Raw genomic sequence first — 21,954 nt, 5'->3', positions numbered from 1 at the left:
TTACTGTATAGTCTTAAAACCCATTTTGGGCGGGAACCCCTTTTGGTGTTAGCATTATGTTATGCTTTAGCTATTGAAAAATAGCAAATCTACAAGCTCATAGCGCGCCACCGAGTGGCGCGCTACGCGCTTGTAGGTCTGCTATTTTTGAAAAATCAAAGAATGACTGACAGAAACAGAATTTTCAGAAAACTGTCAGGATGTAGAAGACATTTTTTGAATCTGATCTCGGGTCAAAATGGGTAAAATGATAAAGTCGTAACTGTCGTATGTAATGAAATACTTTTTATCAGGTTTGTTTTCTACAGAGTCAAACAGTGCTTGTATACTATGTGTCATGTAAGGCCACAGGACCTGTCATTGTAATCAGGAATTGCGGTAGTGCTAAACCACAAATCCTATACAGGAATTGGAGTGGGGCATTCCTATATCTAATTAAGCCTGGGCCATAGCAGGGCTATTAGGCTACCACAAGATTGTGTAAGTAAAGCAGGACATGTGGTCAATGTCAAAATAAGCCATACAATGCCACGGCATGTGTTTGTTTTTCAGTTGGTTTACTGAAATGTAATTATCTACACTATCAGGAGTTGCACTTCAAACCACTAGTACCCATTTCAGGAACTCTTTTATTTAAAGAACCACTTTTCAACCTATCTTCATATAATTGGTCCTCATTAGTGATATGATAAAATAGCACAATGTTTTTCTACGTTGTTTGTCTCATAGGAGGGCTGTGGGCAGTTCAGAAACCGTCCACCAGTGACCATCGATGTGGTATCCAAGCTAATAGAAACCGCAGGCTTTCTATTCCTGAAAGTTACAATGTGATAATGGAAGCCATCGTTCTCACGATAATGCAAATCTAAATATATTTTTTAAATATTGTTTTTAAAAAAACTGCGTAACGATGTCACTGGTGGACACCTGGATGGGTTTCTGAACTGCCCACAGCCTTCCTATCAGAGACAGACGAGTAGAAAAAAATTGTGCCATTATTAGTGAAGTGAAGACCAGTTATATTATATGAAGATAGGTTGAAAAGTGGTGAAGTGGTCCTTTAATATATGTACATTTCCTTCCATGGCCATGGATTTAATGTTCGTATGTTTTTTAATTTCAACACATTTGGATTATGTCGCCCAATGTAACATTCATCAACTTGCAGAAAAAGTCCAAATTAGCATTTGGTTGTGTTAAGTCGTCAAGATGGAACTTTTATTCCACCCTTGACACTTTTCCTGTCTCAAGACTATGATTAAACGGATACTGCATTTCAGCACTTGCCTATATGTTGATTTTTGTGGTTTAATGTTTGTCTTGTCTAGACAAACATTAAATACGCCATTGACAATGGACAGAGTTTAATGTTTGTTCTGTTTCCAACATAAAAATTAAACCATTAACTATGCACAGAGTTTAATGTTTGTTTTGTTTCAAATCGGCATATGCATGTCAGAGGAATAAGGGACCACAATTCTTATAAACTGCTATTTTGTGATGTTAAATTGATGTCATATGTGATGTTGGTAAAGCGCCTCTCACTTTACACGGGGTGATTTTTGAGGGGTGCTAGCCCCTCCTATATACAGCTTTAATGTTTGTCTTTCAACGATGCTTGTTTAAGAAAACGCCATCAACAATATAGAGACATTTGTTTTGAGGACTAAAACAAACATTAGGACCCGTTGCTTAAACAAACATTATGTTGTAATTGATGTAAGATGATAAGAGCGCCCCTCACTTCACACAGGTGTGATTTTTTTAAATATAAATATGTTTTAGGCCTATGTGTGCATACACAGTGGGGACCAGGTTCCAGCTAGGCACTCCCCAGCAACATGAGTTAATATAGTTCACTGGCTAAATCGGTATAACCATACCAACCCCATACTATGTCTATGACTGCAATTGGAAAATAACTGATCTAGCTCACAACAATTTCAAAAACCTTAAAAAATGGTGGAATATCTATCTAAAAATGCGCTACGTCTCTGTATGTCTGTCTTCCACGTAACTCGAGAACCGTTCGCCCCGCCAACTTAAAATTTGACACGCGTTCCCTCACCACCACAGGGAGTGCAGTGCCCGATGTCGAGTCCGTCGGACCCACAGTTGTCCAGAACCAGCATAAAAGCCTCTTCCCGGGCACCGGACAAAGCCCAAATCCAGATCACTCCTAGATCTCCATATATGGAGCTGGCCTGTTCTGACAGCTCCGGACAGGGCCCGAATCCAGATCAGATCACCCCATGATCTCCATATATGGAGCTGGCCTGTTCTGACATCACACTGATGTTCTGACATCACCCTAGATCTCCATATATGGCCCGTGCTGACATCACAATGATGTTCTGACATCTGCATAGACTCCATATTTGGGCATGCCTGACAAAGAACTCCATATATGGGCATAAAAGGCACACAGGCAGGCATTTCCAACTTGCATCGTTCCAACTAGGCCAGTGCCCAACGGGCACCGCTCTAGTTTTTAAACAACACAAATCTTGTATTGGCACAAATAATTTTGGGGGTCCGTGGCCAAATAGAGAGATAAATAGGTAGTGACCAAATTAATATAAATATCAAGACCCAGGTCTTGTATTTTTTTACAGTCAAAACCTATAAATAGTTGGCTGTTGCATAATATAGGCAAAATAAATGTCTCTAATTACTGTCACTTATGTTGGGTACTGGATTGGATACTGCAAGTTAGAATAAGTGAGCACTTTCAAAACCTCTGTCTATAAAAGTTCCATTCTTCTCCTATAACCACTGAGCTCACATTCAGCTTCACCAATAGTCACTAGACTAGAATAGAACACAATGTTTCCAGAAAATGTACGTACGTAGGTATGATTATAGAAACACAGAAAAAGATATTTCAATGTCAATACAAAATGGGGTTTTTCATCAAGATGTAGGCTAAAATGAAATACTTTGCTTTCTAAAATATGCACTGTGGTCAGTGTGGTGTAAAATCAGGGGGGCACGGCGGCACAGTCGGTAGTGCTGTCACCTCACAGCTAGAAGGTCCTGGGTTTGATTCCCGCTCGGGATGCTGTGGGCGCTGGGCTTTGCATGTTCTCCCGTGTCCCCTAGGGTAGGCACCCTCACAAAAACATGCAGTAATCCTGGTCTCTAAACTACCTCCTCCTGGCCAGCCGGGGCGCCCGATGGAGGGGAAAGGAACTGGTTGTAATAACGTGTTCCTTCCACGCGTTACGCTAAACCACGGAAACTTCCCCCTGTCAGGTGTAAAAGAGTAACTTGGACACTCATGCATGAAGGAAGCATGAGTTCAAGTCCGTTGCTCTCCCCAGGTTGGCGGAGGGTGTGTAGAGTCCAGGATCACATTAGATAATTGACACAGGGGTGAAAAATGGGTTACAAAATCGTGGGATAAAAATTATAAGAAAAAAAAAAAGTGGTATAAAATCCATCTACAGAAGTGAATAAAAAACAAAAGCAGCATACTGGGCAGTAGTGTATATTTGCGATACAAAGGCAACTAGTATGGTTTTATTCTGCTCATGATGAGCTGCTATTCACATTGAGGCTGGTGTAATAAATGAACTGTCGGTCAGTCAGCACAATGCAGCGATTTCATTCTATGACAATTGTCAAGCCTGGGCTGGGATTTAAGCTTCACTCTGACATACTGAAGAAAATAACGTGTGTGTGTGTGTGTGTGTGTGTGTGTGTGTGTGTGTGTGTGAAGGAAGGAAGGAAGGATGTTAGGGTTAGGCTTCATCATGATGAAATAATGGAGTTATATATTAATATGAAAGTGCAGAGTCATTTCATCTGCCAGCCTTGTCAGTGTGTACTGTTGAGACACGCTACAGCCTGAGTCATGAAGACAGCTTTGTCTCTCAGCAAGTCAACACCTAATGTCTGCCAAAGAATCCGACAGATTAGGCTATCGTGCATTTTCAGTGGGCGCCTTTCATGGCTGTGTCCAAGATTTAGTTGAAATTGGTTCAAACATAAATTTAGATTATGAGAGCAAATTTCATCCATAAATAGCTATTCAAGTAGACATTGTTTTGTTACAGTCTAATTGTTGTTTTAATTTATAATGTGTTGAGGTGCAACTGACAAACACTGTGCAGTGTGCATTAAGGTTTTCTTTCTGTAAACTATATGAAAGATCATCTTTGAATTCAAAGTCATCGTCTGAAAGGTATGAAATATCTACAACTGAAAATGAACAGCACAATAAAACACAAAATGAATTAAAAAAAGAGATTCATTTTAATTAACAATTGATCGTGTAAAAAACAAAAAGAATACCAAAGAATCATCATCTGTTTTACAAAACGGTAGTCATTAAGATGGCCAGGCTAGAGGTAAAAGAGTGGCCTGCTGATCATAGAGACAGTAACCCAGAATGCAACGGTTTGAGCCACAGCCATGTCTCCTGTCAACGTCATTGATCAAGAAGAAAAGCAAGGGCTCGCAACTCACTTTGTAATGCTCCAGGTATTTATTCACAATCACAGCAGGCAGGACATACAACGTTTCGACCGGTATTGGTCTTTCTCAAATATACTCAAGTATACTTGAGAAAGACCAATACCAGTCGAAACGTTGCTTGTATGTCCTGCCTGCTGTGATTGTGAATAAATACTTGGAGCATTACAAAGTGAGTTGCGAGCCCTTTGCTTTTCTTCATGATATCTGTTAGTTTAACACTGGCTCAGCACCAAGATCGGAGGATGTGCGCTGTTTTATTTTATTCTGAAAGTCATTGATCAAGACATGGTGTCCGCAACTACTCACATATGTACAGTAATGTAAAGACTGACAGTGTTAAACAAATGAACTTGACTCTTACCTAGTTTTGCATGAGGCTGCTCATTAAAGGTTTAAAATAAAAAGCAAATGGTATGTTCAGACTGGCAGCCCAAATGCTGATCCATGATCCCATGTGTTTTGACATGTCATTCTAATATGTTTTACAAAGATGTGTCAGAGTCTCAACACTTGGACACAGAAACATGAATTATACTTTGACACACGACTGTGTCGCTCACCGAAAATAGCCGATCTACAAGCTCACAATCCATCGTCATGCAACGTGTTGTGATCTTGTAGATCTGCTATTTTGTATGAGCAAAACGGTCATACAACAGACAAGCATCACTTTACACCTAGCCGCTATGTTGTTACCACAGCAACCAGTGCAGCTATAGGACGACAATGTCTGAATACAAAATTCCGATCCGATCACTTGCAAATAACAGTGTGGACCTAAAGATCAGATTTGAGGAACAAATGGGATTTGCCTGCAGTCTGAACAAAGTGTAAGTATATGGTATGGATAATTCTCTAAGCACATGAGATCATTGTTATGACATAGTCATTACAGAGGACATACACCAGTGTAGTCACTGACTGTGCTTATCCTCACTTCCGCTATGGAAATTTCAGTACCTTGCCCTTTCTTGAGAGCTTTAATAGTTTATTGCTGCTGTCACTCTCAACCACGGCTAAACACATATGTATCTACAGACAGTAAAGAGTGAACAATGACATTGCATTTAGAGCAAATGCCTTGATACAATACCAACGAAACTGCTATAGCAATGGCAACCAAGATATGGCAGCCGAAATACAAACCCCACACACACACACACACACACACACACACACACACACACACACACACACACACACACACAACACACACACACACACACACACACACACACACACACACACACACACACACACACAAAAACAGTCACTCAACCAATCCACAAACCATTAGCTGATATAAATCGAAAATGAAGCTAGCTCAGCCTGAGAATAAAAAAAAAAGAAAAAAGTGAGTAATACATTCACATCTTCGAAAAGTAGATTTGACATATCTCTCCAAGGCATGACTCATAAACTTATTCCACCTTGTTTTTTTTTCCTATAGGAGCTGTTTGTGGGCTTCCTCAATGTTCATCGTCACTCCTGGTTGTTGCTCCTTGTGGCTCTTATCCAGTCGGCCAGAGTTGCAAAGTGGCCGTCTTGCTCCATTTTGTTGCTACAAAAGGGGTTGTGTAGGTCCTTAAGCGAATGTATGTTGTCATTACTACTTCTCATGGTATCCATGCTGGTGCCAGTGCTCATGGGTCTAGGGAGCAGGTTGGTGTATGTGCTCTCAAAGGGAGACTGCATGTGGGAAGCGTGGCTCTCTTGTAACTGGGGAGCCATGATGGGCTCCTGCTTCAGCTGGAAGCCGGTCTGGCTGCAACCTCCTTCCACCAAGTTCTTCAAAAAATCCTCATCCTCTTCTAAGAGGGGGAAAGAGCCCAAGCCCAGGGTACCCCCACTGTCTCCGGATCCAACGCAATTCAGTCCCTGAGCAGGATTGCTTGAACCGAAACCAGCCCAACCCCCCTGGCTGCTCTGGGCCAGGAAGGCCTGGTTCTGGCTACCCTGGATGCTCTGGGCCTGGAAGGTCTGGTTCTGTCTCCCCTGGATGTTCTGGACCTGGAAGGTCTGGTTCTGTCTCCCCTGGGTGTTCTGGACCTGGAAGGCCTGGAACGCCTGGTTCTGGCTCCCCTGGTTGTTCTGTGCCTGGGTCTCCGAGGCCACGTCCTCCCTGTGGTGGTGCTGAGGTTGGGACTGAGACTGTGGCCGAGCCTGGCTCAATGCCAGGCCCTGGCGCTCCAGCTCTAAGCACTTCAGATCCATCATGGAGAGCTGGGGTAGAGTGCTACTGCCACCGACATGTGAATATGCAGGCAGACGGCTTGACTGCAGCTGCGATTGGCTCATGGTGTTGGTGGGATTAATCCTGACCGCATCGATGGAGAGTGCCGGGTTGGGGTTTGACCATCCCTGGTTAACAGACATATTAGGTGCTGGTGATGTCATCATTGGGCGCTGAGGGCTTGGCTGGTAAGTCGTGTTAAATGCCGCAGATTGTTGCCGTGGTTGCATCGAGGAGAACATGTTGGGTTCTGGAGGGTAAAAGATATTGTGAGATTGTGCCAAAATTAGAAAATCTTGAAAGTAGAAATGTAGAAAATGTTGATCAAAGTTGATGTCAGATTCAAAGGTGTGCAATAACATTTAAGGGATTTTGTAAACTTGTAAAGTGAGGCAGTCATTGTTGAAAAGTAAACACCTGACACAGCCCTTTATTTTCCACAAGTGTACATTTTTCCACTTTTTACACAGCTGCTTGTGAACTAAATTTGTAATCTGACACAAAATAAAATGTTGATTCAAAGCTCCTATGTCCATAGCAATGGAAACTAAGCCAGAAAACTTTTTGTCTGTTATTGAGATCAGCCTTCTGCTATCAGAAAATAATAGACAGCAGAATGCATTGACCAATCTGAAGTCTCATTATTCAACAAAACCATGTTATGATGGTATTTAATGACTGCGTGTTACGATGAATGCAATGTAAAGGTGATCATTAGGAGCATTGTGTTTCTGTCTACCTTTTTTCATAAACGCGGGCATCATGGAAGTCGGATGGACTGACTTAATAGGTCTTGGAAATGGAACAGCTGAAACAGAAGGTGGAGAAAAAAAACGTTTACAGTATTTGTACAAACCATAGGCACAAACTCGCACACATTTTAACACCCATAATGCACTGTATCCCTCTTACCGTTCAATCCCGAAATCTTCATCAAGTGTTCTCTGGTCCTCTTCTTCTTAATGCAGCCATATGGATCTATAGAAAACACCAAATCCACTATTATTTAACCACTTTATTGTGCCTTTTTCACCCCCGCATATCTTTCCAAGGTGGCCTCACAGACCCCTACAAAACCACTTTTAACTTTGCATAACCCAATTTTGGGCATGTCATTAATAGAATGAATAGGCTATTCGTCGTATGACGACATACAGTATTGTAACCTCTGTGGCCAAGGTCACATGTTTTTCTATGTATTTTGGTTTCAATTATGATGTGCTGTCTTATTTTCTATTAATCTGCTGATATATGTTCTATAAGAAGCCATTGATTATTTCATGTTCATGGTATGGATGTGGTGCATATTATTGCTGTGAGTCTAGCAGTGATTGAGAAACCCCCGCCCAAGGCACTCACAATGTTTGTGGCACCTGAGGAGTGTGTCTCTGTCAGAGCAGGGTGAACAGAGAGAGAGAGAGAGGAGTGTGTCTCTGTCAGAGCAGGGTGAACAGAGAGAGAGAGAGAGGAGTGTGTCTCTGTCAGAGCAGGGTGAACAGAGAGAGAGAGAGAGAGGAGTGTGTCTCTGTCAGAGCAGGGTGAACAGAGAGAGAGAGAGAGGAGTGTGTCTCTGTCAGAGCAGGGTGAGCAGAGAGAGAGAGAGAGAGAGGAGTGTGTCTCTGTCAGAGCAGGGTGAACAGAGAGAGAGAGAGAGGAGTGTGTCTCTGTCAGAGCAGGGTGAACAGAGAGAGAGAGAGAGGAGTGTGTCTCTGTCAGAGCAGGGTGAACAGAGAGAGAGAGAGAGAGAGGAGTGTGTCTCTGTCAGAGCAGGGTGAACAGAGAGAGAGAGAGAGAGAGGAGTGTGTCTCTGTCAGAGCAGGGTGAACAGAGAGAGAGAGAGAGGAGTGTGTCTCTGTCAGAGCAGGGTGAACAGAGAGAGAGAGAGAGGAGTGTGTCTCTGTCAGAGCAGGGTGAACAGAGAGAGAGAGAGAGAGGAGTGTGTCTCTGTCAGAACAGGGTGAACAGAGAGAGAGAGAGAGAGGAGTGTCTCTCTGTCAGGGCAGGGTGAACAGAGAGAGAGAGAGAGGAGTGTGTCTCTGTCAGAGCAGGGTGAACAGAGAGAGAGAGAGAGGAGTGTGTCTCTGTCAGAGCAGGGTGAACAGAGAGAGAGAGAGAGGAGTGTGTCTCTGTCAGAGCAGGGTGAACAGAGAGAGAGAGAGAGGAGTGTGTCTCTGTCAGAACAGGGTGAACAGAGAGAGAGAGAGAGGAGTGTGTCTCTGTCAGAGCAGGGTGAACAGAGAGAGAGAGAGAGGAGTGTGTCTCTGTCAGAGCAGGGTGAGCAGAGAGAGAGAGAGAGGAGTGTGTCTCTGTCAGAGCAGGGTGAACAGAGAGAGAGAGAGAGAGAGGAGTGTGTCTCTGTCAGAGCAGGGTGAACAGAGAGAGAGAGAGAGGAGTGTGTCTCTGTCAGAGCAGGGTGAGCAGAGAGAGAGAGAGAGGAGTGTGTCTCTGTCAGAGCAGGGTGAACAGAGAGAGAGAGAGAGGAGTGTGTCTCTGTCAGAGCAGGGTGAACAGAGAGAGAGAGAGAGGAGTGTGTCTCTGTCAGAGCAGGGTGAACAGAGAGAGAGAGAGAGGAGTGTGTCTCTGTCAGAGCAGGGTGAACAGAGAGAGAGAGAGAGGAGTGTGTCTCTGTCAGAACAGGGTGAACAGAGAGAGAGAGAGAGGAGTGTGTCTCTGTCAGAGCAGGGTGAACAGAGAGAGAGAGAGAGGAGTGTGTCTCTGTCAGAGCAGGGTGAACAGAGAGAGAGAGAGAGGAGTGTGTCTCTGTCAGAGCAGGGTGAACAGAGAGAGAGAGAGAGGAGTGTGTCTCTGTCAGAGCAGGGTGAACAGAGAGAGAGAGAGAGGAGTGTGTCTCTGTCAGAGCAGGGTGAACAGAGAGAGAGAGAGGAGTGTGTCTCTGTCAGAGCAGGGTGAACAGAGAGAGAGAGAGAGGAGTGTGTCTCTGTCAGAGCAGGGTGAACAGAGAGAGAGAGAGAGGAGTGTGTCTCTGTCAGAGCAGGGTGAACAGAGAGAGAGAGAGAGAGAGAGGAGTGTGTCTCTGTCAGAGCAGGGTGAACAGAGAGAGAGAGAGAGGAGTGTGTCTCTGTCAGAGCAGGGTGAACAGAGAGAGAGAGAGAGGAGTGTGTCTCTGTCAGAGCAGGGTGAACAGAGAGAGAGAGAGAGGAGTGTGTCTCTGTCAGAACAGGGTGAACAGAGAGAGAGAGAGGAGTGTGTCTCTGTCAGAGCAGGGTGAACAGAGAGAGAGAGAGGAGTGTGTCTCTGTCAGAGCAGGGTGAACAGAGAGAGAGAGAGAGAGAGAGGAGTGTGTCTCTGTCAGAGCAGGGTGAACAGAGAGAGAGAGAGAGGAGTGTGTCTCTGTCAGAGCAGGGTGAACAGAGAGAGAGAGAGAGGAGTGTGTCTCTGTCAGAGCAGGGTGAACAGAGAGAGAGAGAGAGGAGTGTGTCTCTGTCAGAGCAGGGTGAACAGAGAGAGAGAGAGCCGTGCCACCACTAGATGAAGTGAACATTTCTATTGTGGATTATTGCATTTCTTGGATGAAGACTTTCTATTAAAGGGTTAGAGTTAAAGGGTAAGAGGTGACTAAGGGCAGATTCACACTATGGACCACTTGGCAGATGTTGCGGTAGTGTGAATGCTGCGTACCGCTCCCCGGAGCAGATCGCCCAACCATTCCTGGGACCACATGGAGGTATAGTCTCAGGACTGATTGAAGTGTACTCGGATATGAATCGATGCAATGTGAAAGCATTGAATACAGTTGAATGAAGTGTACTCGGGTCACGGGTGCGGAAGAATCAAGGCCAATGTGAATCATGGCCAGCGGGAACAGTTTGAATCAAACAGACTCAGTGTGAATCTGCCCTAACTTGCCACACTCACGGCATAGACTGGTTTGCATTTAGCTTTCTTTGGACATTTTGGTTTAGTTTATAGAAGAGAGTGCCAGGACGCAACGACTGCTGAATATTTATTCTTATATTATATTTTACAGTAAACCTTTTGAGGACTAAGTGCATCAAAGTTATATTTTGTTTCGGGTTTAATACATTTCAGCTCAACTTATTTACTGATTCTCTTACCCACCACCGCCCTCATTTTTGCTATAATTGGTACTAATTATTATTATTGCAACCATATGGTTCAAGTAGATACATTCAGTTCAGAAGCATTTTGTTTTGAGTGCATATTGCCTTCTCACCTTTGTCATCGGGAAGATAGCGGAACTCCATTGGCTCGCTCACTTCCTGATCAGTAGGCCGGCGCAGCTGCATGCGTACGGTGACCGGGGCAGTGATTGAGAGGTCGTAGTAGGGCGGGCTTTTGAAGACGATAGCCACCTGGCGATGGACGTCGGCCTGGGAGAACGAGCCCTTGGCCTCCCAGCCGTCAAGGGCAAAGAAACGCACTTCTATGTCATCTGGAAGATGGAGGGATGAAGGATGAAACAAATGGATGAACGAACAGGACGGGAACAGGTGAATGCTAGAGTTGGGGACAAAGTTCCCAAAAGAGTATACATGAATATAATGATGGATGGATACATGAAAGAGGGGAAACGATATCCAGGTGAGAATGCTCTCTCTGTTCTACAGCAAATCAAGTGTCAAAGCCCACTGTACAGTATACAATATTATGTTTACCTTTCTGTACTTTGTCACACAGCAAGAAGACCTCATCACCGCCCCTGACACTCCCACTGTTCCTGTTGACACGACAGATTCTGAGCTCAGCGGTATTGGGGGCCCCTGATGAAGAAAGGACACACACGCACACGCACACACAAATACAGTTACATTTTAATGCTTATTAAGAGACCATGAATCTCCACCAGGAGGCATTCCTGATGTAGGGTTTGCAATGATTCTAGACTAGAGCCTGCATGAAATGGTAGGGCGGATTACTGTACCAATTGGACTTTTGTTTTCTGCCCTCTCTCTCTCTCTCTCTCTCTCTCTCTCTCTCTCTCATACACATTCATTGTCCATCTTGTACCTCTCTCCATATACGTTTATTGCTACTATCAAATATCTTGATGCATTGAATACACGGGACCACAATGGAAATGAGCCCTTAGGGCTTTTTAGTGTTATCCCTTTAGCATCATTAATGCTAAATCTTAATCAATCAATCAATCAATCAATCAATCAATCAATCAATTTCCATCTGTCTGATTGCTGTCATTTACATTTGTCTGTAATGCATAAAGTCTGATTGTTAATCCATCAATGATGTTTTGTACCAGTCAATCAAAGGTTGTGATTTAAAATGTAAGTACCGGGTGTTCACTGGCCACATGATTTAAGACGACGGACCGGTTGCCTCTGATCGGCACCCCTCCCACTAGTACTAGGGTGGGGCTTCACTCCGCCCTACTACTAGTAGGAACTTAGGAAGTAGTAGGGTGCCCGTGGGGCGGGACATTCTCACGCTCTAATATAGCCAGAAAACCTCGCTTGCTGACCCATAGAGGCTTTGCGAGTCCTATAAGAGGAAGTAAGATCTGTAATGTGTCATATACTGTACAGCTACAAAGGTTGCCGTTATTGTACATGAAATTGAAAAGTAATGGAATATGATGAGATGTACAAGGCTATATCTGACAGGTGGCAGACGATGTCAGCATATAGTATCAGGAAAGAGACATCAGAGACCTGTGTGTGCATGTGTGACAATCATCAAGAGAGAGAGACAACAGATTGGTCTCTCTCTCAACCCATACACATGCATGACTTCCATTTTTTAACATTAAATTCAACAGGTGTGTGACGTGTGTCAAACAAATTCATCCAGTCAAAATATGTTATTTTCAAAACCGGAATGCTCGTTCAGCAACTGTGCATGACTGGAAACCCTTTTGGTGTTTTAAACATTATGTTATAATTTAGCTATTGAAAAATAGCAGATCTACAAGTTCATAGCGCGCCACCGAGTGGCGCGCTACGAGCTTGTAGGTCTGCTATTTTTGAAAAATCGTAAAAATGTGGCGCAAATCTTTGAATATATATTCTTTCAAAGTGAATGTTTTTAACTCAGTTCTAAATGGGTTAAACTATATTAGTTTTGGTGCATCCTTTGTGGATTGCCAGCAATATAAACTTTGCTAAGGTACATACTTTGCTATTTCTTATCGCTATTTTGTCATGGCTTGGGTATCAGGTACGGTCGCCCCTAAACCATCTCGCCCCTAGATCTTTTCCGCCGACCTCACACCGACGGTGTCGGTGCTGCGGTTCTTGTATTCTTTATTTCGTTTTACTAAGAATAAGGTTAGAAATAAGTTTAGGGTTTGGTTTAGGCATAGTTTTACTGAGGTTAAGGTTAGGAATAAGGTTAGGTTTAACCGATTAAGCATAATTTACTTAGGTTACTTTAGGAATACCAGGCCGCGCAGTTCCGCCGGCTGTACGCCCGGGGCGAGTTGGTAAAGGGGCGACTCGTCTGGTATTCATTGCTTGCCATTGATTACCTTGTGTACTCGTATGATATGTAATGTAATACATAAAACAACTCTATTTAGCTACTTTGACACAGTTTAGTGTACATTGGGTACAGTGGAAGATCTCCTGGTAAAATACCAGACTATCTTGGTGACATCTGTCTTATTAATGTGTTGTTAACGCAGCATGCGCGACTCAGTGGGTGATAGTTTGGTGTGATATATTTCAGGGGCCTCAAAGGGAATGCTTTCAGTTTAGAGCTTTCAAGCCAGACCAGGTTGAGTCACATGTCACATGCTTGCTGTCAGAAGAGGAAGTTCGCTATGGTTACTGTCCTGTTTGAGGGTTAGCGAGTGCACAGAACTTCCCCTTTCTGTGCGTGTGAGGAACACTGAACTAGTTTCTACATCAGACACACACTGTTGACTGATGACAAAGTAAACACATCGGCACACAACACAGGTAACACATGTGTGAGCATCAAACGTTTACAATCTAGGCATTTAGCAGTCTGAGCTCTCGTCCAGAACTTGTTGTACACTCTACACATACTACTGTACATGTATGTACACGCACGCCACGCACACACACTACACAATGCCAGTTCACACATGCGTACTGTAAGTACCTCTCGCACCTGTCTTACACAAACACACGAGCAGAGACGGAGGCACACCCATCCAATAATTGCCACGCTTCTGTACACACCTACACTTGTAAGCACACCTAAATATTCAGTTTCACTCTGCTCAACTTCTGATTCTGATCATTCTTCTTAAAGATTGAGAGAGTGCCACGATTTTTTTCCACCCTAAAACATGATCATCAGGTATTATTATAATTTTGTGGACACGCCCACCAGTTCATTAGGTATGCCTGGTTTTGCCTTTGCCTGGTGGGTGGTGATGGGTGGTGATCCACCTGAACTGAAACCGCACCCACAGCTGTAGTTGTTTGATAAAGGGGGAGGGGTTAGGGGAGGGGCTGATAGTGTGATGTCACTATATTACTGTTAATAAGTTAATACACCATTGCACATAAAAACGACTCCAGGGTGTCTAATGAAGTACTGTCACCTCATAGACACATGGAAAACTGTATTGCTACTTTCACTACTTTATTACGTTTGCTTTACTTCTAGAGTAAAACACGTGTACTTCCGTCGACACTAAGCCACTCACTGTTGTCGTAGACGGGGTTGGTGACGATGGGACCGAGAGGCCGGGTGCAGAGTCCGCTGTCGTCCTGAAGGAACACCTGGATGCACAGACGCACCACGTTCAGGTCGTACTCCTCTGTCTGTAGCAGCTGCTCACGGGGCACTGATGAGGTCACACAAGAAGTTACAGTTTAGGCATTTAGCAGACACTCTTAATCCAGAGCCATTTACAGTAGGCGGGAACAACACATGTTAATACAACGCACGCGCACGCACGCACGCACGCACGCACGCACGCACGCACGCACGCACGCACGCACGCACACGCACACGCACACACACACACAAATCCCGTAAGGGATGGGTCTTAACGACAAGACACGAAAATACAAATTCATTCATTCATTCATTCACACACACACACACACACACACACACACACACACACACACACACACACACACACACACACACACACACACACACACACACACACACACACACACACACACACACAGCCTTTCTATTAAGTAATTTCAAGTCACTTGACAATTTCGGAATGTATCAATCATTAAGGCAATAGATTGAAAGGATGATTTTTTACACTACAGATTTGGAGTATACACTCATACAGTATACCAGACACACTCACACAAACCATGTTAAACTTCCGCATTGTTACAATAATATCTGAGGTACTATTTGAGATGACACACTACACACACATAAGCACACACACACACACACACACACACACACACACACACACACACACACACACACACACACACACACGCATGCATGTGTACACGCATGCATGTGTACACATGCAAACAAGAACAGAGAGGGAGGTCAGCAAGAGTCGATAGTGTATATGTACAGTACGTATACCGGTATGTACTACTGTATATATGATCGTGTATATATCCCTCAAATTCTATAGTGCTCATTCTCTGTCTCTCTAGCTCACATATAGTCCTCTTCAATGTTGAGGGCATTTGAATCATGACTTAACGTATACGTTCTCGTGAGTCGTCGTGATCGTGTCGGTGAAATCTGGAGGCTGCTCTACTCCATGGCAACTTTGGATCAACTAGAAACTAGTGTACAGTATGTCTACATATGCAGCATCAATACGATATCACTTAACCCATTTTGACCTGAGATCAGATTCTAAAAATGTCTTCTACATCCTGACAGTTTTCTGAAAAACCTATGTTTCTATGTCAGTCGTTCTTCGATTTAAAAAAAATAGCAGACCTACAAGCTCGTAGCGCGCCACTCGGTGGCGCGCTATGAGCTTGTAGATCTGCTATTTTTCAATAGCTAAAGCATAACATAATGCTAACACCAAAAGGGGTTCCCGCCAGGAATTGGTTAACAGATACACTCAGACATGTCTTACCGAGAGACACCCTCCCACGCACACACTGGGTTTCACATCTTCCCACTTCTAATCTCTTCTTCTCTGCTACTCTGCTCACACTGAGGCACTGATGTGGGGGCTGTTTGGCCACAGTGATGCTCAGTGATGTCACATTGGTGGAAAGCAGTGGGCAACGTGTGTGTGTGTGTGTGTGCGTGTGCCGTGTGTGTGTGTGTGTGTGTGTGTGTGTGTGTGTGTGTGTGTGTGTGTGTGTGTGTGTGTGTGTGTGTGTGTGTGTGTGTGTGTGTGTGTGTGTGTGTGTGTGTGAAATTAGACTCTCTGTGACGGTGGTGATGACGAGTCATGACATGTGTGACAGAGAGACCACGAAAAGGGTGATCGTGGGGGTATTGAAGTAGAGGACCACACCTCTATCCACTAAAACGTGTGGAGTGTCCCCATGTTTTTCTTGGATAATTTGGTGAGTTGGCATTCAGTTCCTAGCAGGACACCCAGACAGACATTAGATGAGTCCCACCCGTCCCTAACCCAACATAGCCTATACTTTATTCAAGAATGCACAAAAAAATATTGTCCATCAATAGTTGTGCTCAATTAACAAAGGCATTGCAGAATGGTGAACGTTGTTGAAGTGTTAACCATCCCCCAAGTGAGGAGAAAGTAATGTAGGCAGCTGTAGAACAGATAATCCTGATGGAAAATAGCATAAGGCTCTGTTCCTCAGTCCTTACTTAGCCAAAGGTGGTAAGTGGAGGTTAGAGAGATACATGTGATGGAAGGAGAGATGAGAAGCTGCTGCTCATGCATCAGTATGAAACGTGTGTGTGCGTGTGCGTGTGTGTGTGTGTGTGTGCGCGTGTGTGTGTGTGTGTGTGTGTGTGTGTGTGTGTGTGTGTGTGTGTGTGTGTGTGTGTGTGTGTGTGTGTGTGTGTGTGCGTGTGCTTGTGCAGTTGTGCACACAAGTGCATACGTCACATGCGTTTGTGTTCTCCGTGCATATGAAAGAGTTGATGCTACAGGTCCAGCGGGTGTAAGCGGTGTTAACAGTGCGTAAGAATGTGGGTAGAGCTGTACGAGGTGTTTCGTTTCATGTGTGTGCGTGCAGCCGTGCGCGCCCCCGCCTGCGCGTGTGTGTGTGTGTGCAATGGAAAGAAGTGCAGGCAGATCGTGCGCGGCTGCAGATGGTCATTGACAGCGGAGACAGTGGTGGAGGTGGTGAGTGGTTGGTTGTAAATGCGTATACAGTGTGTGACAGAAGGAGCGAGGAGGCAGGTGTCAACCTCACTGCTGTCTCCACTCTGCATGTGTGACTCAAGACCCTGAGCTCGACTGTGGGACAGGTTCACGTCCCTTTTCGTTTTCTTACAATTACATCTTCTCTCATCTTGCTTTCCTTGTTCTTTTAACCCATTCAGGCCCGACGTCGAAATTAAAAAAAAATGTTTTCTAAATCATGACAATTTTCTGAAAGATTTGAGGCACATTTTAACGATTTTTCAAAAATAGCAGACCTACAAGTTCATAGCGCGCCACTCGGTGGCGCGCTATGAGCTTGTAGATCTGCTATTTTTCAATAGCTAAATTATAACATAATGTATGTAACCACCAAAAGGGGTTCCCGCTCAAAATGGGGTAATTTCATTGCAATCCAGCATTAGCTCTGATATTATCTTGTGCAATATTGTATTGATGTTTTGGCACAGTCTTGCAAACATGCTATATTAACATTTCTCTGCTTGTACTAGCATCTGTCACGGTCCGTGATGTGTTATGTTTTCTAGTGTTCCTTGTTCTTAGTTGCCCACAACCGTTCCCTTTTCAGTATCATTTTACATAAATGTACAAATAGTGAAAATAGTGTAATAGTTTCTCCTACTTTTGTGGGACACTTTATGAAGTTTACGAGAAAAAAATAAATTAATAGAAAAGTAGAAATATGGAGACAAGGTTTCTGCCTGACAGCAACTATGTACAAGTGAGTGACAAATAAGCTATCTTAATTCTTAAGGTTTCTGGCACATATTAGATGGATAATGCCACCAGGCAGCAACTAAAAGAGTCAAGGTCAAGGACAAAGTCCCTGATTAGTGACGATTGATGTTGCCACTACATCTGCATACAGCCACGTCCCACCTTACACTATGAGACATCAACGAAAAGTGAGATGACACAACTGCTACTGGTACTGTCACTGATATACCCCCAACCCCCCCCCCCCCCCCCCCCCCCCCCCTCCACACACACACACACACACACACACACACACACACACACACACACACACACACACACACACACACACACTCATGCACGTGACCAGACACACACTCACACAAACCATGTTAAACTTCCGCATTGTTACAATAATATCTGAGGTACTATTTGACAATGAGACTGGAGGACAACATTGCTTCAGTGACAGAACGACTGCACCGGATCAATGCTGGGACCTCAGTGGTTTTGGACTCAAGTGGACTGTAGACAGGAAGTGACAGGGTGGAGTGTGGAGGGCAGAAAGAAGTGTACAGTATATATAACTCTATATGTGTGTGTGGTGGGGGGGGGGGGGGGGGATCTCTCTGTAGAAAGGAAGCAGCCGAGTTTCACTGCAGAAGTGAGCTGAAGGGAAGCAAGGTTTTGGGGAATAAATATGAAATGACTCCCTGTCCCGTCCTCTCATAGATAGTGTACTATATGGGTTTAGCATTAGGTGTTTAACCTTGTTGTGTGTCTGTGTGCAACCTCTACTGTATTGTCCATCTGTAATACCAGTTACATGTGTAAATCTGAAGTGTAACCTACCCTGTCTCCTGCCAGTATACAATTTCTAGCCCTTTTTTCATATATATATATAGCTAGCTGCCAGAATTCTAAATCAGAGCAAAGATTTGAGCATTTCTTTCAACAAATACAAATCATTCACGCATTTCTCAGTTCACTCCGGCTCCAGAGACTTTTTGTTGCTTATGTTCCTCCTTGTCTTTTCCCTAACAAACCTATAAAGTGCCATTCCTTACTTTTTATCATGGTCTCAGAGTGTGGGGAACCCCCTAGCCTAGCCCCCCCTCCTCCTCCTCCCCCTCCTTTATGAATCCTGCATTCCCAGATCTCACGTGGCATCCTGCAATGGGCTGAATTGAGCAACTGTGAGAGAAAGAATGGGGAAGTAGCCTAACGCCTGTTTGTACACGAGAGAACCGCTGTCTGTCTGTCTGTGTCTGTCGGCTCAGGGAGGTCCAGGGACTGAAAGCACGAGGGCATTTCTTTTTTAGAAAGGGTGGTGGTGGTAAGCGGGAAGGACTGGGAAATGTCTGGGACCAGGTCAGATTTGTCAATAATTATTAGGTTTTGTGTTGACCTGGTTTCAGATTCAGAAACTCTACTCTACAAAACCTTCGGATACTCACATAAGAGACTACTGTATGCGTAAAATCTGGCAAATATTCCCCTGTGACTATCCAAGCCCTTTGTCAGGTTCAGATAGAAATAGACAGTTGTGGCGGTAGAGCAGTACTAGACATAGAAATAGACAGTTGTGGAGGTAGAGCAGTACTAGACATAGAAATAGACAGTTGTGGAGGTAGAACAGTACTAGACATAGAAATAGACAGTTGTGGAGGTAGAGCAGTACTAGACATAGAAATAGACAGTTGTGGAGGTAGAGCAGTACTAGACATAGAAATAGACAGTTGTGGAGGTAGAACAGTACTAGACATAGAAATAGACAGTTGTGGTGGTAGAACAGTATTAAACATAGAAATAGACAGTTGTGGAGGTAGAGCAGTACTAGACATAGAAATAGACAGTTGTGGAGGTAGAGCAGTACTAGACATAGAAATAGACAGTTGTGGAGGTAGAACAGTACTAGACATAGAAATAGACAGTTGTGGAGGTAGAGCAGTACTAGACATAGAAATAGACAGTTGTGGAGGTAGAACAGTATTAAACATAGAAATAGACAGTTGTGGAGGTAGAACAGTATTAAACATAGAAATAGACAGTTGTGGAGGTAGAACAGTATTAAACATAGAAATAGACAGTTGTGGAGGTAGAGCAGTACTAGACATAGAAATAGACAGTTGTGGAGGTAGAGCAGTATACTAGACATAGAAATAGACAGTTGTGGAGGTAGAGCAGTACTAGACATAGAAATAGACAGTTGTGGAGGTAGAACAGTACTAGACATAGAAATAGACAGTTGTGGAGGTAGAACAGTATTAAACATAGAAATAGACAGTTGTGGAGGTAGAACAGTATTAAACATAGAAATAGACAGTTGTGGAGGTAGAACAGTATTAAACATAGAAATAGACAGTTGTGGAGGTAGAGCAGTACTAGACATAGAAATAGACAGTTGTGGAGGTAGAGCAGTATACTAGACATAGAAATAGACAGTTGTGGAGGTAGAGCAGTACTAGACATAGAAATAGACAGTTGTGGAGGTAGAACAGTACTAGACATAGAAATAGACAGTTGTGGAGGTAGAACAGTACTAGACATAGAAATAGACGTAGACATTGAGGTTAGAAGTAGATGTAGAGGCAGAGGATGGGGTAGAAGAAGAGATGGGGACCAGGTGGGACCAGGTGGGGACCAGGTGGACTCACCACTGAAGGGGTTGATGCCTCTGGTCTGCCTCTGCATGATGGCTTCTTTCACCTCCTTCCTCCTCACACATTGGATGCCCAGATTCTGGAATCTGTATGAACAAATAACGCATTTAGGCCTGACGTCGAAATTTAAAAAAATGTCCTTATGTTTCTGTATCAGTGGTGCTCAAAAGATTTGAGGCACATTTCCCGATTTTTCAAAAATAGCAGATCTACAAGTTCATAGCGCGGCACTCGGTGCCGCGCTATGAGCTTGTAGATCTGCTATTTTTCAATAGCTAAAGCATAACAAAATGCTTAAAACACCAAAAAGGGTTCCCGCCCCCAAAATGGGATAAGCAACTAAGTGCTGAGAAATGGAATTACACAACATAGCCACGTAACACTTCTCCAACAGGTGAGTGCTAATCCACTGGTCCCAAGAGTTCAATTTTTTGAATCCCTAGATTGGATCACATTTATATTTCGCATTGACAATGTGTGCTGAGATAATAAGTCTAAATCAGATCCACTCGACTAAAAGTTTGTAACTTTTGGGACCAGCCTGATGATGAACCAATCATAGGATTGGGAGGAAGACGTAGACCAAACGGTATTTGCAAGAAAGCGTATCTTATTATCTTTTTATATGATCGACAACTTAACTGGCACTGTGGATCATCAACATGCCGTAAACTAAAGCTATCACGTCCTACAAACTCCAATATGCTGGCCTGCAAGCACATGCATAGTTGCATACAGACGCAGGCACATACACAAACACCCACGTGTACACAGTACACACAGTCACACACACACACACACACACACACACACACACACACACACACACACACACACACACACACACACACACACACACACACACACACACACACACACACACACACACACACACACACACACACACACACACACACACACACACACACACACACACACACACACACACACACACACACACACACACACACAGAGCCTCTTCTCTCTAGTACACGGCAAATAAGGGTGATGTCACTTGGGGAATTCCCATATTGGCCTCCTCGTCAGAGAGATGTTGGACAAACGTGTGTGTGTGTGTGTGTGTGTGTGTGTGTGTGTGTGTGTGTGTGTGTGTGTGTGTGTGTGTGTGTGTGTGTGTGTGTGTACTTATATACTGTATGAGTGTATACTCCAAATTTGTAGTGTAAAAAATCATCCTGTCAATCTATTGCCTTAATGATTGATACATTCCGAAACTGTCAAGTGACTTGAAGGCTACAATGATTGTGTGTGTGTGTGTGTGTGTGTGTGTGTGTGTGTGTGTGTGTGTGTGTGTGTGTGTGTGTGTGTGTGTGTGTGTGTGTGTGTGTGTGTGTGTGTGTGTGTGTGTGTGTGTGTGTGTGTCGGTAAGAAAGTGAACTCACGCGATGACCCTCCGTTCGGGGCCAAACTCGGCCTCGTAATAGCCATCTTTGCAGTCCTTCCCCACCAAGTCATGTGGATGGGGCCTGTATGGCTCATTTTTCGTCACCAAGGTAACACGCACTCTTCCCTTACCACAGTAATTAAGGATCTAGAGAGGAGATTCGAAGAGGGGGAATGATTTTTATATGGACTATATAGAGGAGAGATAATACGCTTATATCACCAAAAAAACAGAACTAATTTGG

The 21,954-nt window shown here is 44.0% G+C and overlaps 1 protein-coding gene across 1 annotated transcript in view; it reads right to left on the bottom strand.

Moving 5' to 3' along the window:
• Nucleotides 1-5,748: 5,748 nt before the first annotated feature.
• LOC306930987 (uncharacterized protein) overlaps nt 5,749-21,954 on the bottom strand; it is an 18,575-nt gene continuing 2,369 nt past the window's right edge. The window contains exons 4-11 of the mRNA XM_079512141.1: nt 21,709-21,857; nt 20,300-20,391; nt 14,328-14,468; nt 11,350-11,454; nt 10,908-11,126; nt 7,625-7,690; nt 7,452-7,520; nt 5,749-6,962 (exon numbers count right to left, since the gene is read on the bottom strand). Of these exons, the coding sequence (XP_079368267.1) occupies nt 5,962-6,962; nt 7,452-7,520; nt 7,625-7,690; nt 10,908-11,126; nt 11,350-11,454; nt 14,328-14,468; nt 20,300-20,391; nt 21,709-21,857 (1,842 nt within the window). The 3' untranslated portion in view covers nt 5,749-5,961. The remainder of the gene's footprint in view (nt 6,963-7,451; nt 7,521-7,624; nt 7,691-10,907; nt 11,127-11,349; nt 11,455-14,327; nt 14,469-20,299; nt 20,392-21,708; nt 21,858-21,954) is intronic.

Source organism: Electrona antarctica (assembly GCF_951216825.1).
Source record: "Electrona antarctica genome assembly, chromosome: 10".
NCBI classification, from domain to species: domain Eukaryota; kingdom Metazoa; phylum Chordata; class Actinopteri; order Myctophiformes; family Myctophidae; genus Electrona; species Electrona antarctica.
Note: the sequence above shows the minus strand (reverse complement) of the source record. Positions and strands in the feature narration are given on the sequence as shown.